Genomic DNA, 16528 nt, shown 5'->3' on the forward strand with positions numbered 1-16528 from the left:
TCGACAAATAATATTAACCATGCACTGGCAAACACGCATTCAAACAAATGCAGAGAATCTTGAAGGCAATGTTAAAAGGTAAATACATGTTTTTATTCGTAGTTGCACATACTTTAACTGTAGAAAATGGAATTTTTTTTCAACTGTCTGTGGTACTTCAGTGACAAATTTTTTATTATGAATATATTCCCTACAGTGAGAAAAATTCAAATTGTCGTTTATTTTGGGCTTCTTTGCAAAAGTTGTGCCATTTTTTTCGTAGCTTCTTTCCTGCTGATGTGCTTTTTTACCACGGTAGCATCTTGCAACTATCTGGTGTCCACATAAGGCCGTTGCAAGAGAAATGAAATCATTCGCTAGGTGGGTTATCCGAATGGGAAGCTGTATGCGTTTCCATTTAAAGAATTTATCGCATGAGATGTGCATGCGGTGAAAATTCTGTGCTCAACATGGATATTGTGTAGAGGTTCCAGCAGGCAATACTTGTGTTCCTATATATTTATTGAAACCTTGAAAGCTATAGCCCATTCATGTGAAGGTAATGTCAGCAATGGTATGCCAAGGCTAACGATCTCATGGGGACTATGTAGCTTTTATTTAGTAATTAGCCGGGCCTTCTGAAGAGCTCAGCGGAGCGATTTGATATTACAGGTATATTTCAGATGAATATAGGCACTTTTCGGCTCAATCCGTGGACCTGCTTTCTGTCAACGCAGTCGTAGAAATCCTACAATACGAGCCACATTAGAACTTTGATGTATTTGATAAACATGCGAGTTTGTGGCTAAGTAATGTGCACATTTTGATTTACATCAACTCTGGATCATGTGTTGTCTGTGCTTCTTTGGCTTGCACACTGATAAATCGGCCCATTTCACCTTTTGTGATTCCATTCTTCGCACCGAAAAATTGTGCTTGCTTCGTTGCATGTATGGAGTGCTCTGGCTAATGTTTTCTGCAAAATAAACTTTTTAAAAATGGCTTATGCACTGTAGGGTTTTGTGGGATTGCGTGAGGCATTTGCTTTCCCACGTGTTTTATTGATGGCAACCACAGACGCTGTTGTTCCTGCAGCGTCTTCTTCAAGTGCTGGGCTCAAACAGGCTTCGCAGCAACAGAGGTCACCAGGGACTCATAAGGATTGCTTCTTCGCACACTGGCTACCTCGCTAGAAGGGGCCCTGCAGCGAGCAGTTAGCATCTAGGAGAGGACGACAAAGTTGAGCCTCAGCTGCTCCAAACATTCAAGCCTAGCCTGAGATAAGAAGACGTCCGCAAGAACGACATTGTCTGGGGTGTTCCATTGCAAGGCAAGCATCAATAGAACATGTGGGGAAGCCAACGTCTCGAGTTTTCCCGCTAGTGGTGACTCGTGCGTGATTCAAACCCGCAACCTTCGGACATGCAGTAGACTCTCGGTAAATGGAACCTGAAGGGACCGGGAAAATATGTTCCATTTAACACGAGTTCCGTTTACTGAAAGGTGAACATGGGTGCAGAATACAAGCCTAAAACCAAGTATTGCAGAGGCAATAGTTCAGTTTAAGCAGTAGTTCTGTTTAACAGATTTCCACTTAGTGAGAGTCTACTGTAGTTTGAATAAACGATACGATGACGTAGTTCAACGATTCCAACATGCAACCTTTGTGATGCAGGGTAAGCTTGAATGTCGCATGTCCGTTTTGACATGTTGCTAAAGCACTCGCCTTCACATTTGGCTGCCTGCAGATGAGTTTTGTGTGCTGTCAGAGGAGCCTCTAGCTGTGGCTGATGACGCTGTGGAAGACAGCTGGCTGTCTTCAATCGCTGCGCCTGACATGGACCGTCTTGGCGGAGGTGCGTTTCTGCGGTTCTGGTGTTGGCTTAATTCAGATCTCGATATTGTGCCATTCTCATACCTGAAATTACGGCCTTCTGGTGCTGAAATCTGTTAGATTAAAAATGCATTAGCTTGAAGGTAAATGCGAGATAAAATACGATAGCATTACAATGGGGAACAAGGGGTGAGGTTTATAATAATACAGTGAAACCTCATTAAACTGTAGTTGGCCGGAGCTCGGAAAAAGTACGTACTAAACGGTAGGACTGCTTAACCTTAACCGAAATAGCGTCAGGTCGCTCACTTACCTGTAAAAAAAAATAAACCTTTAGGGAGTGCGATGAAAGAACAAAAAACGTGCAGTAATTAACTTCGCATGACAGTCTGTAATCTTCATTTGACGAAGCGGCGGCGGCATAGCAGCGACGACAGCGGCCTCAAACTCGCTTATGCTGCTAGCCAGATTTTCCGCCAGCCCCCTCTTCTCGGCAAATACCCGCATGACGCTGACGCAATGCGCAGCTTCGGCCTCTGTCGGACCTGGATCAACCGTGTTGTCGCATTCCATGTCGTCCTCATCAATATCATTTGGCAACACTTCGACAACCGAGGCAACAACGGCTTCGTCGGACATGTCCGGAGATGTCTGCACATCGCTGTCTGCGTCTCTGAAGTCGGAGAAGGAAATGCCTTCCGTAACGCCCTGCCGCTCCAGCACTTCAGCTAGCAGAGTTTTGCAAGGTTCGTCTACGATCTCTGAAGTCTGGTCGATGGTGTCACTGGCGTCATCTGCGACGCCCGCACACACACTGAAGCCAGCATGCTTGAAGCAATCTTGAACTGTCGTTGCTTCAACCTGCCGCCACGAGTACGAGTATTCGAGCAGGTGAATCGCGCCAATCAGGTCGATGGAGAATAATTTGCCACATTCAATGGCGAGAAGAAATCTGCGCAGCAGATTCTTCTTGTAGAGCTGTTTTTACAGCTCGTATGATGCCTTGGTCCAAGGACTGGACAATCGCTGTTGTGTTTGGTGGCAGAAACGCCAACTTCACAGTCGTCAGGTTGTCCAGGGCGACGTGCGCCGAAGCGTTGTCAAAAATAACTCTTCTGTTCTTAGCCGCGAAACGACGATCGATGAGGTGCACGTACTCCTCGAAGAGTTTTGCCGTCATCCATGCTTTGGTGTTCCTACGACAGATGACCCCTGATGGTAACCCGGCGCCTTTGAAACATCTAGGCTTTCGCCGACTTTCCAATCACGAGGAGTGGAGGTTTGTCGGTTCCAGTCATATTTACGCAAAACGCCACTGATATTCTGTCTTTTGCATGCTTGATGCCGGTGCACATCTCGCTTTTGAACGCGAGCGTTTTGTCTGGTAGCAGCTTAAAGAATCGCTCCGATTCATCCATATTAAAGATGTCATCAGGTGCGTAGTCTTCCAAGATGTTCTTCTGCTGACCATTTTGCCACTGCTCCGCGCCATCCACGTCAGCAGCAGCACCTTTTCCCGAAACAGTCCTCGTGGTAATGCCGTGCGTCGCCTTAAATCTGTCCAGCCAGCCATTGCTGCACACGAAGTTGTCATGGTTAAGCTGCAAGGCAAAAACTTAAGCCTTCTCCACGAACAGGGGTCCGCCGATAGGCAGATTTTTTGACCGTGCAGCTTTTAGCCACTTCACCAGCGCCTCCTCTATATCCGAAAACGTCGAACCGCGTAGTCGGCACCCTTTCGCAGTTGCAGCAGCACTGCCGAGCAACTTCTCTCTTGAATTCCAAATTCCACACACCGTAGTTAACGGCAGGTCCTTTTGCGTTCCACTTTCAATAGCACGAATTATGTCCAATTTCTCCTCTATTTTCAGCATTCGATGCTTTTGTCCCAGCTTCGGCATGATGCAAGTACGAAGCAGCACAAGCACACATACACAACACGTGAAAAACGACGCGAGAGCTGTACGGCACGGATCAACCGGGGAACACCTATGCACGGCGCCAAAGGAACGATGAAAGCAAACCAAGCGCACACCGTGTTTGGATGGATGAATATAGCTGTACCCTTTAGATCGGGCAGTAGCTAGCGCCCCCAAGCCGTAACATTTAATGAACCAAAAACTAGGTTTATTTTTTTTCTTTAAATAGTGGGGTTGAGGATTCGTACTATGCAGTGAAGGGTTTAATTTTCACTCGTGCCTTGACTTTAGCCACCAATCAGATAACCTCCTTCTATTAATTCTACCTGCTTAGTCTATTTTGCCCTCCCTGTCTCTAAACTCCAGTGCTTTGAAAAACTCTGCGCCATAATTCTGAACTATAGGGTGAAGCCCTTTACAGAACATTATCAAGTGTTCGGCAGTTTCTTCTTCCTCTCCACACGCACTGCATACCATGTCTACCCATTTGTATTCGGCCCGATATGTCTTGGTTCGCAATACTCCCGTCCTGGCCTGAAACAGTAGAGAGCTACCCCGAGTATTATCATATATCCTTTCCTTAGCAATTTCCTGCTTGAAGGTTCGATAGATCTCTAGTGCGGACTTCTTAATCATGCCTATTCTCCACATATCGGTCTCGGCTTCCTTCACCTTCTTCTTAACCGATAGTTCTTTTTGGTTTGGCCCCCTGCTGTTTTTCAAGTATTTACCAGTCGATTTTCTGGTTTGCTTCCTCCATTTTGTATAGACATTCTTCATGTACAAGTAGCTGAATACCTTCCTAGACCAACGCTCCTCCCCCATTTCTCTCAATCACTTCTCAACATTTATCTTGCTGCTAGCTTCCCTGCCCTCAAATGATGTCCATCTCATATCACCTTGTACTCCCCGATTTGGTGTATTCCCGTGAGCTCCTAAGGCAAGCCTACCTATTCCACGTTGCTTAATTTCTAATCTTCCTTGAACTTCTGATCTCATGCACAAGACCGCATTGCCGAACGTCAGACCAGGAACTATGACGCCTTTCCATATTCCTCTCACAACATCATGCCTATTGTAATTCCACAGTGCCCTGTTTTTCATTACCGCTGCATTCCTGCTACATTTAGTCGTCGCGTATATTTCGTTTTCCCTTAGGTACTTGGCCCCATCGCTTATCCTAAATATTTGTATTTATCCGTTATCTCTAGTGTAACCTGTATTCTAAGCTCACTACCTTCATTATCATTAAAAATCATGACTGCTGATTTTTCCTTATGAATCTGAAATCTAACCTATCTCCTTCATTATCGTACATGTCCATCAACCTCTGCAAATCTTCCTTGTTGTCGGCCATTAACACCAAATCATCTGCGTACATCAATGCTGGCAGTGCCTGTTCCATTAGTTTTCCTTGTTTGATGAGAGAGGTTGAAGCCCAGTCCACTTCCCTCTAATTCGGCCTCTAATCCTTGTAGGTACATCATGAATAGTAAGGGTGGCAGGGGACACCCCTGCCTAAGCCCCCGTTTTACTTCTGCAGGCTTATATACCCGTTTTTCCCACTTCATAACTACCTTGTTACCTTTATAGATATCCTTTAAAAGATTAGTGACTACACCTTCCACGCCTAGTGTGTCCAGTATTTCCCACGATTCCTCTTGAACCACGCTATCGTACGCTCCCTTGATATTCAAAAATGCTAGCCACAGGGTCCTGTGTTCCTTTTCTGCTATTTCGATGCACTGCATCAGGGAGAACTGATTGCCTTCCAACCTACTGGGTTTCCGAAACCCATTCTGCAGTTCCCCCAGCACCTCTTATCCTCTATCCATGCCTGGAGTCTTTCCTTTATAATCTGCATCGCCAGCCTGTAGACCACTGATGTCACTGATATAGGACGGTAGTTGTTTATGTCAGTTTTGTCTCCCTTTCCTTTATAGACCATGCTTATCCTGCTAAGCTTATGTCAGCTTTGTCCCCCTTTTTTTTATAGACCATGCTCATCCTGCTAAGTTTCTATTCATTGGGGACTTCACCATCGATTATTTTTTTTCTCACTGCCTTTCTGAAAGCCTGCTTAGACTTCGAACCTAATGTCCTTATCAGCATGATTGCATGCCATCTGGGCCTGTTGATGTACTACTAGGAACCCTCTTCTCAGCTCTTTCCCACTCTCGTGAAAATGGAGCCATTGCGCCACTTGATTCATCCTTGTCTATTGTGGTGCATAAAGCACTTCATTGTTGAAATTTTTCTGTCACCCTTGTTCTTATATATTCAATAGCTTCGTCTTCTAGCCTAGCACCATGAGCTGTAGTTGTAAATCTCTGCTCTAGGCTAGTCTCCTTTCTTAGGGAGTTTAGGTGGTTCCAAAATTTCGCAGACGCCTTTCTATCTTTTTTATGTACTTCTGCCAACCACTCAGCTCCCTTTCTTCTAATCTTTTCATTGATCAGAAGGGATGCATCCCTTCTACAGCTTAGAAAGATTTCCCATTTTTTTTCAACATCATCTGTCGGTTCACCCCGCTGCTTAGCATGTCTGTGTTCACTAGAGGCTTCCTGACGTTTTGCTATGGCTCTCTTAACTTCCTCATCCCACCAACTTTTGGGATTGTGTCTTCTTTTCCGGGGTGACTTGTCACGTGCCCTAACAACCTCTAGCTCAAACAGTCTAGTTAGATTCGTGTATGTCCAAACTGTTTGATTTTTCTCAGTGATTACTTTCTAAATTTGTTTAGTGGCGATTTCAATTTGCCTTTCTGAATAAAAATTTTCCTATAGTTGCTCATCTTGTCTCCTTCCCACTTTCACTGCTCTTCCAAAACTTGGCTTGATACGTTTGTGATCCCCACCCAGACTTCTGGAGCCACCTTCATCTATGTGCATTCCCCTGAGCTTATCATACATCCTATGTGACATCAGTGCGAAATCTATCGTCGATTGCAGCCTTCCTACCTTCCATGTTATTTGCCCTTCACACTGTTGCAAATGATCAAATCAAGCCTTTCACACATATCTATGATCATTTTGCCTGTCGTGTCTGTATACCCATCTATATCTTCTATGTGCGCATTCATATCTCTTAGTATAATTATCTCGCACTCTCCTCCTAACTCTTGAATGTCATTTGATATACGCTCTACTATTGCCTGGTTTTTTTTTGGCCTTTGCTCCCGTCCACAAGTACACGAAACTCAGGAGTGTCATTTGCCCTGCCACTTTCTCTTTTAGCCATAAACGTTCCTTCCACTCCTGCTTGACCCTTTGCCGGTCTAAACATTTATGAATGAATGCCCCAATACCACCCCCCTTTCTGCTGCCTTCTGTTCTATTACAATATTCCCACGCGTAGTCTGCATTGTTAGGAGGTTGTTCCATGTCCCTGAGATGTGTTTTTACAAAACCGTATACCATCGGCCTCTCCTCCCTTAGCTGTTCTCTTATCTCTTCCCACTTCAGTCTGTTCCTACCACCCTGCATGTTAATATACCCTAAGTCTGAATTGGCTCGGCGCTCGTGGCTACGTCTATTTCTGCCCCGGACTCTACCTATCTTAGACACTGGTGCCACTTTGGAATCGTATCTGTCCATACCACCTGCCAAAGAGTCTCCCTGGTTGTGTTCCTCATTACTAGCTATCCTGCACCCTGAAGGGCCCACTTGCCCCCCAAAAAAGCTACTGCGCATCCTGCAAGTCGCCAACCCACCTCATGACCTAGCTGCCCATCGAAGTAAATTTTCTCATAGAAAACCACCCCAGCTAAGCACTTCTCTGTTTATTTCCACCACCTCAAAGCCTTTCTCTCGACTATATCCGCCTTATCTCTTGGTTTGCGTTGACAACCGCTCTTTGCAGGTTGCTATCACGCATCGGTACCTCCAGTATCGTGCATATCACTACCTGTTCCTGAGGAGAAGTGGTGCGCATGTCATCTACGCCTTTCGCCAGTGTGGTTGCTAGTCCTGCTGTATCTTCATTTAAGACATCGTTTAAACTGCCTGGAATTATCACAAGGTTTCGTCTATCAGCTGTAGTTTTGAGTTTTGCACTCGCTTGCCTCATGACTGCTTCCAGCTTGCGTCCTGGGAACGCCCCTACTGCAACCTTCTTGTCACCTCTTACCCTCTCTTTGATGGCTTCTGTGCATCGATTCAAATTCAAGTCACCGGCGATTATCACATGCTGCGACTTTTCAACTGGAGCGCCCTGCACCTGGGGGTTACTTGCACATGTGACGCTGGCTGCTTTGTCCCCTCCCAGCCCCACCACTACTTTGCTGAAGCTCGGCCTTGCGACAATTGAACCGGCTGAACCTTTTTTTTCAAACTTGCTTGCTCTTTCTTCTCCGCCGTTCTGGTTGCCAGATCCCTACTGTTCTCTCCGTAGACCGCTCTCTCCGTTCTCTCCGTTCACCTTGGCTAGTGCTTCCTCGGCGGACTTCAGCCTTTCTCCCATTGCCCTCGTTTTCTCTTGTTCTGTCGCCAACGCAGTCTCGAGCTCGGTCATTCTTATCAGCAGTTCGCTCTAGGCAACCGTAGTTTTCTCCATTTTTCCTCAACCTCACATTGCCTACACTTCGCGTCAGCCTCTTCTCTATCCGCTTCTACACTTGCGTCCACTTTCAAACCGACCCCACATCCTGAACACTTTACAGTCTGTTTTAACCATGTCTTTCTGACACCAATTGTTCCTATGACTTGTCTCACTCCATAATTACAGAACTCGAGCCCTGCCCTACGAAAAAGAGAGTCTAAGCTCTACTACAAAAATTTGCATGTTCAATGTACGTGCACCTCCCCCACAGGTTGGCAAAAGAAAAAAAGCTTTGCGTATTTGTGCAAAGCGCCATCGCGTGGACAACACCAGAAGCCTAGCCGGCCGAGTGCTTCTTGCTGCAGAAACAACCAAAAGATGGCGCCCACCAACACAGCGGCCATCATCATTAACACAAACAAGCGAGGCGTGTTTCGATCTCTGGGGCTTGCTGTTCTGTCGAGACGTCCAGTGGGGGACGACCAAGGAGGTTATACTAAATCTTCTGGGGTGGTGGTCCCGCATACCCGCCCATGTATCGAAGTGAAGCCGCGGCGGCTATATTGCTAAGGGCAGAAGGAGGTGGCGACTGCCTTGTAGTGCTCCGGGCGCTTGATGCCGGGTGTTTCGCTATAGCTACTAAAGCACCGCTTTCTTATTAAGAAGCGAAGGAACGTGGGAGCGACTTTAATGCCCATCTGCTTTAATTTTTTTGACCCTTAGCATTTTAAGCATATGTTAAGAAACGCCAGACCTGCGCGGCATGCGCAGGACATTCACAGGGGAAGCTACAAGAGTGGCCTTTCAGAGCCTTTTTCTAAACTCATTGGGATGCTACAAGCACACTATGGCGCTGGGTACTCACAGCGCTATAAAAAATCAAATTTTTGTGTAGTAGACCAGCATTAACTATGTTATCCTTCTTAATTCTTTGGAGAAGCGTGGTATCTACTACACACTTCTTGAAATTTAGAGCAATTTTTTATGCAGTGGCTGATGACGATGAAGAAGTATGCGTTAAGTGGGTAGCCACCACAGTTATTAGGGGATCAAAAACAAGTTTTCTCATGGGGTTGGGGCATTGGATCACCCACTTGTTACGCTATTCGCATTGTGGAACACCCAGGCTGTTCCTTTGATGTTCTAAAACGCTTTATCATTCATAATGTTACGGGTAACTTATCTTATTACAGCTTTCGCTGTGAAAAAGAGGTACTCAGGGATATCAATTCGCAATATATGTTTACACAGTTGCCTCACAGCAGAAGTAACCAGTGAGGAGATGCAGCGAAATTAAAAGTTCCACTCGCACACAACCATGAGCCCTTGGCGAATAACAGTGCATCATGTGTGCGAACTCTATTTATATGGGGGGAGGGGGTATTCGCATTTTCACGAACTTGTTTGAAAAGATCCTGGATATGCGGAGGAAACGCTGCTTGGAGAACTTCCAATCTTTCATCTTAATAATTGTTTTCCTTCATTATCTTGTCAATGAAATTCTGAAAAGCCTCAATATAGACATTTTAAAAGGCCCCATTGGTACTGCAACGATGTCTTACCCTTTTTTTTCAGCTGTTAATTCAGTTTTTTTTTTTGCCTGCACCACTTGGGAGGGTTGGAAGAGGGGAGAAATTGACAGCTCCATCAACAAGAGGCGCTTTAGGCGAAAGTGTTTATTTCCCTTGAGCTTTCGCAGGAGATAGTTTCCTTTTTCTCCTACATAAAGAGAGGCATATCACAACATCAAAAACTTTGTCATTGGGAGCGTAGTGCTCATGCAAATACAAGAAACTGAAAATCCCAGGAATGCAGAGCCGGTGCTATCATAACTCCTTTCAATAACAAAGCGCTTACTTGTATTATAGGCACACTCACGTACTGGCTTTTGTACATGCGCCTGAAAATGATGCAAGCACGGTAGTAATGTTACAAGCCCTTCGTATCGTTGTTTACCCTGTCTCATCGAAGCAGCCTGCTTCAACATGTGTGCAGAACACAATAAGTCGTCATTCTTTTTTGGCGCTTAACCTTTTCGCCTCAAAGCGCACTCTCATGTGCCACGCAATATGATGTCTTTGGAATACTGAAACGCACAAAAAATATTGAAATTGTCTATGTGCTCCTGGATGCAAAAATAAAATCTATGTACTTGTAAATGCAGTTGTAGTTGCGAAAATATGTGAGGAAAAGCAAGCGAGCGAAGCATCAAAAGCTGTGCCCAGTTCGGCTTCCCACGATTCTTACCCAAGAGCTTACCATCGTCGTCTCGAAAATTGATCACAGACGTGTTCAGAACCATCATGTTTTAAATAAAGGCACCATGTGCAACATTACTACCACGAAAACAACACGAAAGCCTAGTACGCTACAATGCGCCGATATGCTTTCTGCCCTGAGCAACACGGCGGTACGGCGGCTTCAGCCACGGAGCCTCTCCGCTACTCCAGAAGCTTTAGTATAACCTTCTTGGGGGGCGACATGCCGCGACGAGTGCGCAACGAAAATTGGAAAAACTACTTATTAACCGATACATACGCGATAAGCTGGTACAACTTATGCGGATACAAAATGTATTATGTTCAATGGCGGCTGTGTCGGGGATTTTACGTCACTACTTTTAAAACGAAACTATTGTTTACGCGGGTGCAGTTTAACGAGGTTTCACTGTACTGTCATATTCATTCGAATATTGTTACCCGTGAATGTCGCCTAAAATATGTTGGCATTACAACAGGGGACAGGGGAGAGGTTTATATAAGGTCTGTTAAACTTACGCAAATATAGTATAGTGCATTCAAGTGACACAAACATGGCATCCTCCGGCGCAAAGTCTGGCACTGCGATTGTTGAGCTGTCATGGCAATGATGGTTGCTATACGAATAATTGCTTAATCTTTGTGCTTGCGACTCTGACTGCACTTGTGGCTTTTTTATTCTTGTGTTTTCACGTTTGTTTTGGATAGAAGAGATTGTTGTCAACTTTTGGGTGGATCTGAATATTGTGCATGCATTTATTCCACATGCAAGAAATGCATGATGGTCGGGAGACCATAGGGCTTTGGTACTAAAAGAGCACAGGTAAAATCCAGGGACCTGGACATATCTTTAAGTTCATTTGATAATTAGAAATGCCACTTCACCAACACAGTCACTTTTATTGAACCTGATCCACAGCTGTCTATTGGTAAGTGCCACCTTGCGTTGACTTGGCCGTGCAGCTCAAGTTACCCCTCGATTCAAATTATTTGAATTCTGCTGTACCTGTTTGAGCAGTTTTGAAGGGAGACCAAGGCACAGCTCAGCGTGCAATAGATTGCGCACAGTTTTGAAAACACGTGCCAGTCCTCCTCCATCAGGCGTGCTTGAGTGTTGTGCATCCTTTCATTTTTCCAGAACTTTCAAGCCAACACGAGCTTGAGTTTGTAAATCTTCACTGTGATGCACCTGAATGGCTGGAACCAGTCCCTGATGTGCCAGTCCCAGCCGTGGAGCTCAGTGTGGTAAGCAAGCAGGGCACAGATACTGTAAAGATGGCAATCGTGTGCTGTTGCACTCTTGAGCGTAGTTTGGTTTGCTGCAGAATCTGAAAATAACTTGCAGTTTCATGTTTTGTTCATCAGTCTTTTGATATATACATTTTTTCAATGGTGATTGAGCAATCGGAGGTATCAAAGTAAGAGCATTCAGGGGGACGTAAACAAATTTTGCAGTGGATTAGTTCATTAGGTTAGTAGTTAACAATAGGCTACGCTGTATCTGTTAAGGGGAGATGAGATTCGGAAAAAAAAAAGTTTTCGTGAATCAGTAGCCTAGGGCAATGAAATTTTTGCTGTGTGTATATATATATATATACATATATATATGTATATATATATATGTATATATATATATACATATATATATACATATACGCCTCCTAGACTGGCGCGCATCTTTTTCCAAGAGCTGCATGCTTTTATTTTTGAAGGTAACTGCCAGATGGCACTTGTGCTTAACGTGCCTCGAAGCACTCTTTCGCCTCTGCTACACGCTCGAGGCACTCTAACGCAGCGCCTGCAGAATACCACTTACCGATTTTCTAGCGCAGAACATCAAATAAACATTCTGTTCACTCTCTCCAGACGCAAGACTATCGTCTTTCGACGACATTTACAGTGTAACATGTAGATTCGGGCCAATTTTTTTCATTTCTCAGCTTTCATATAGGAAATGTTGATGAAAAGGGGGGATAAGCTCAAGCTGATTGAAATGGAGTTTCTGCAAGCGTGCAATGTTTTTATTCTGCACTTCATGCTATTTATGCGACTTCGTCATACCTTTCCTTAGTATCTGAAGACAATCATCTAACAAGTATCAGCTTGCGATATCTTAGACTTGCTGGTCGTGCACATCCTTGCCTTTTCAGGATGAGCTGGCAGATTCAGATGAAGAAGACTTGGAGATTGAAGCCATGCATTTGTACGACGACGAAGGCAAGTGCTTTTACATTGTTCCGAAGCTTTCATGCGAGAATGATGCATTTGTTGCTGAATGCTGTGTAGGTCAACCAGCGACTGTAAATTTATAGCTGTCACCACTTTGATACAGTAGTCTGTCGGCAAGGTGCTTTGTTGAAGGCGATAACTTTAGTCATGCACATGGGAACTTCTTACATGTACCTTAGCAGACAGATGGCAGAGCATACACATGAACAAGGCTACGGCAACCTTGAGTGAAATATGTGGTCACAAATGAGGGTTAAAAAAAGAAACATTTTATTTTATTGTCCGTAGGTTTATAGTAGTGTTTAGGAATGCAGCAGCTAGCACAATTAAGGTAATGTTGACATTACACAAAAGACATTTAATTTTCATAATGAGCTTGCAAGTCCGAAAATCGAATAGCTCTGGTTTGCCACCTGGCCCTGGCTAGCATAAAAAATGTCAAAGGGCAGCAATCTGTTGCTATTTCTAGCATGTTTGGGTCTACGCGGAGTTGGCATTTGGTAGACTTTAATCATGTCGAGCACAAAGTGCATCGGAAAAGATACATTAGTCACATGAGCCTGCTATCCAGAAGTGTTTTGTAGCTTTTGGATTGAAAAGTTTGAAAGCTGCATTTTTTTTTTTATTTAGCTGGTTCCATCCGCATCTTCTGGGTTTTTCAAGTAAGATGACCTTGTCAAAAATTGGAAAACAGAAGCAAAGCTGGTCACGTCCTATTGCTAACAAGTGCAGTCAACTGCTCAAATTTTGCAAGAAAGATTTGGAAGGCAAAAAATTTAAGACTACATGTCCACGAATGGGGAGGGGTGTGCCAGGTGCCCGCCACGCATGGATTACTCCTATATGAGAAATTTCTTGTAACTGTGGCAAAGTTGTGTGTGGACTGGCCCTTATCACAGGCATGGCGCACACTTCTCTGAGAAACAGACATCTGCATAGATGTGTACATGGTTGTCCGTTGGAGGGAGGAACATATTTGCATTGCAACCCCCGCCGCCCTCATTTTGTTTGGTCAATCCTCGATAAGCCTCACAACAGATGTAAAACTTATATGTACTGCTTTTCAGAACTGCTTCCTTTTGGTCTCCAGCTTGTCGGGAGTAAAGGTGGGGGAAGTAGGCAGTTCTCGGAATGCAGTATTGTAAGTCCTCGGCAGCCATTACTGTGGAAAATCTTTGTGGAACGACTGTATATGCATTTCCAACTGAGTAAAGGTATGGGGTGCCTCCCTTGATAATTAGGGTGTGGTGACAGCTCTCAAAGTGAAGTCTTGGAGTATGCACCAGCCCAGTCAACGACAGACAATGGGAAAGCCAAGGAAGTTGTTTGCCAGTCCTTTGATGTAATGTACTCCAGGTTTTCATGACTTTGTTAGCACTGCTACACTGCCTGCTTTGTTTGGAGTTGCATAGTTGGTTATAGATTCACAGAACAGCACCTTATCCTGCAGTGAAGCCATCTTTACTAGGAGGGTTAAATGTGGTTACATTCCAGAGTTGTAATAACTCAGTAACGTTAGATTACTTGTAATCAATTACATTTTATAATATAATTAGTTAATTTTCAGAAACTGTAATATGCTGGAATATTCAATGACATTCTTGTAATTGATTACAGTTAGTGACATTTTTTTTCCCAAAATAAGCTTTTAAGCAGTTTTCTACAGTAGCTTTTGTCCCAAAGCTTATGCAATTGCTTTGTAGGGGCCCCCCTATCGGAGCTTTTTTTTTTTTCACTTTTTCATTGGTTTTACCTGCAACACATTACCCGAGCATCAGCAACAGTAAAACGTGACGCTTCATAGAGGACATGGACACTAGCATCGAAACAGTGCTTAACCACAGGCTGGTGCGCATGGTGTTCTTTTGTGACATCACCCTTCCCTCTAGCACATGCATTAAGATAGTGCTTAGTGTAGCAGCTTGGCTCCTAATGAGGAAACACTGAAGAATCTGTGACCACAACTTCGATAAACAACTCTCGTTGAAAAAAGCTGCAACACTACATCGCAGCAGCCATGGTAAGCCACCCAGCCTTCACGCAAGCCTCCAGACCTCTCGACCACTCAAGCCGCAATGTTTAACTTGTGTTTTCATGTTATGCAAATAAATTTTTGAAGGAAAGTAATGCAACAGTAATTGATTAGGCTTCTGTAATGACCGTTACTTTTTTGGGGCTGTACTTGACATCTGTAATCATCTGAATTTTAAAGTAGTTCTGATCAGTTACTACCTTTCTTCTTCAGGGTTCATGCGGGTCCTTCAAATAATCAAAGGTCCTGAATTTGAAAAGTTCTTTTAAGGCATTGAAAGTGGTGTAACTTTTGGAAATGTCTTAAAATCCTTGAATTTCTTTTTTTCTTTAGTAAGCACTGTCACACATTTGTAGGCTTGTGTGAATAGTGAATTTCAGGGTCGAAGCAAATTCGAAGTGAATGGCGATTTTGGTCAAATACTTTCAAATCGAATTCGAATAGTATGTATATTATATAAAAAAGGGAATATTTATCATAACCTAACTAACCTGCACGATATTTCTTTTGAATTGAAATAGGGGCTCTATGCAAATGACTTTTTTTTTGTTGAAAGGAAGTTGAAACAACCTTGATTAGTAGTTTCGGTGGGATCCGAGTGATAACCTGTAAGATACATAACGTTTTAAAGTTTAGTATACTTAAATCATATAAAGCATCATATCAAGCTTAATAAAGTAGATTGATTTGAGAGTAAAAAGGGGCCCTGCAACACTTTTTCAAGTATCCATGGAGCCAGTAAACACGCTTGTCGCCTCGCAAATTTACCGCCGCCAAGTTTCTAGAATCAGTCCAGTACGAGCGCAGTTCCAAAAATTTGTCGCATGCTGCAATCGCATTTTCCATTCTCGACCCATCAAAAGAGCTGGAAGCTAAGAAGGGAAGGATGGCACGGGGAAAGAAAAAAACATCACGAGCGCATAGTTACCTTGAGCATTTTTTTCTCTTTTTTCTTCGAATATGTGGCCTTTCAGTGCGATTGTGCACGTACTTGTGGACAAGCGGCTGCTTCCCGTGGCGGTCCGGTAACGACGAGCGCGCCATGCTCAAATCAGCCAATGACTGTGACCAGGGCCATGTTTTCTTTCTTGGCTGTGACAAGTGATTTTTGAGCTTGTAGTGTCATTTGCCGTGGGAAGAGAGCAACGTTTAGCTTTAAAAATAATTGTCAATTTCAGGGCGCGTGCTGTGCTATAAAACTTGCCTCGCGTGTTTTCGGTAACCTCGACTATTGATCGGCAGCGTTTTCTGACCATGCTCAGTAAGTGTTGCAGGGCCCTCTTAAATCTGAAGGGGGGCTTTGCGGCAAAGCAAATTTCTCCGGAGTAGGTGCTTTCACTGTCTTGCACCACTACGTTGCAGTGAAACCACCTTTACAGGTGGACTATGGTACATTCATTAGTTTATTGCAAATACTTCGAAAATATTCGATAGTTTAAATTCGAATCGAAGTGAATCCGAATACTCGCCTATTCGTTCGAATATTCGAAGCATTCGAATATTCGCACAAGCCTACACATTTGACATCGCAATATTTGTGATGCCGTCAATGTAGCAGGTGAAATATTTAGTGTGCCCATCATAAAAGAATTAAGATCAGCAGCTCCTTCAAGGAACCGACATCGTGGATTCCTGGAAACTCTAAAAAGACAGGAGCAGGAGAAAGGGAAACAGAAAAATTAATCTTGCATTCAGGAGGAGGTGCAAAATGCTTACAAAAAAAAAAAAGGGAAATAGA

At 44.0% G+C, this 16528-nt stretch overlaps 1 protein-coding gene across 3 annotated transcripts in view; it reads left to right on the forward strand.

Moving 5' to 3' along the window:
* Positions 1-16528, forward strand: part of LOC142765567 (uncharacterized) — a 41751-nt gene that overhangs the window by 21676 nt on the left and 3547 nt on the right. For 2 of the 3 annotated variants that reach the window (XM_075866738.1, XM_075866737.1), the window contains exons 6-8: positions 1728-1835; positions 11668-11774; positions 12680-12746. In XM_075866738.1, the coding sequence (XP_075722853.1) occupies positions 1728-1835; positions 11668-11774; positions 12680-12746 (282 nt within the window). The remainder of the gene's footprint in view (positions 1-1727; positions 1836-11667; positions 11775-12679; positions 12747-16528) is intronic. The other variant, XM_075866740.1, reaches the window with a different exon arrangement.

This window comes from Rhipicephalus microplus, chromosome 6, assembly GCF_043290135.1.
Source record: "Rhipicephalus microplus isolate Deutch F79 chromosome 6, USDA_Rmic, whole genome shotgun sequence".
Taxonomy (NCBI): Eukaryota; Metazoa; Arthropoda; class Arachnida; order Ixodida; family Ixodidae; genus Rhipicephalus; species Rhipicephalus microplus.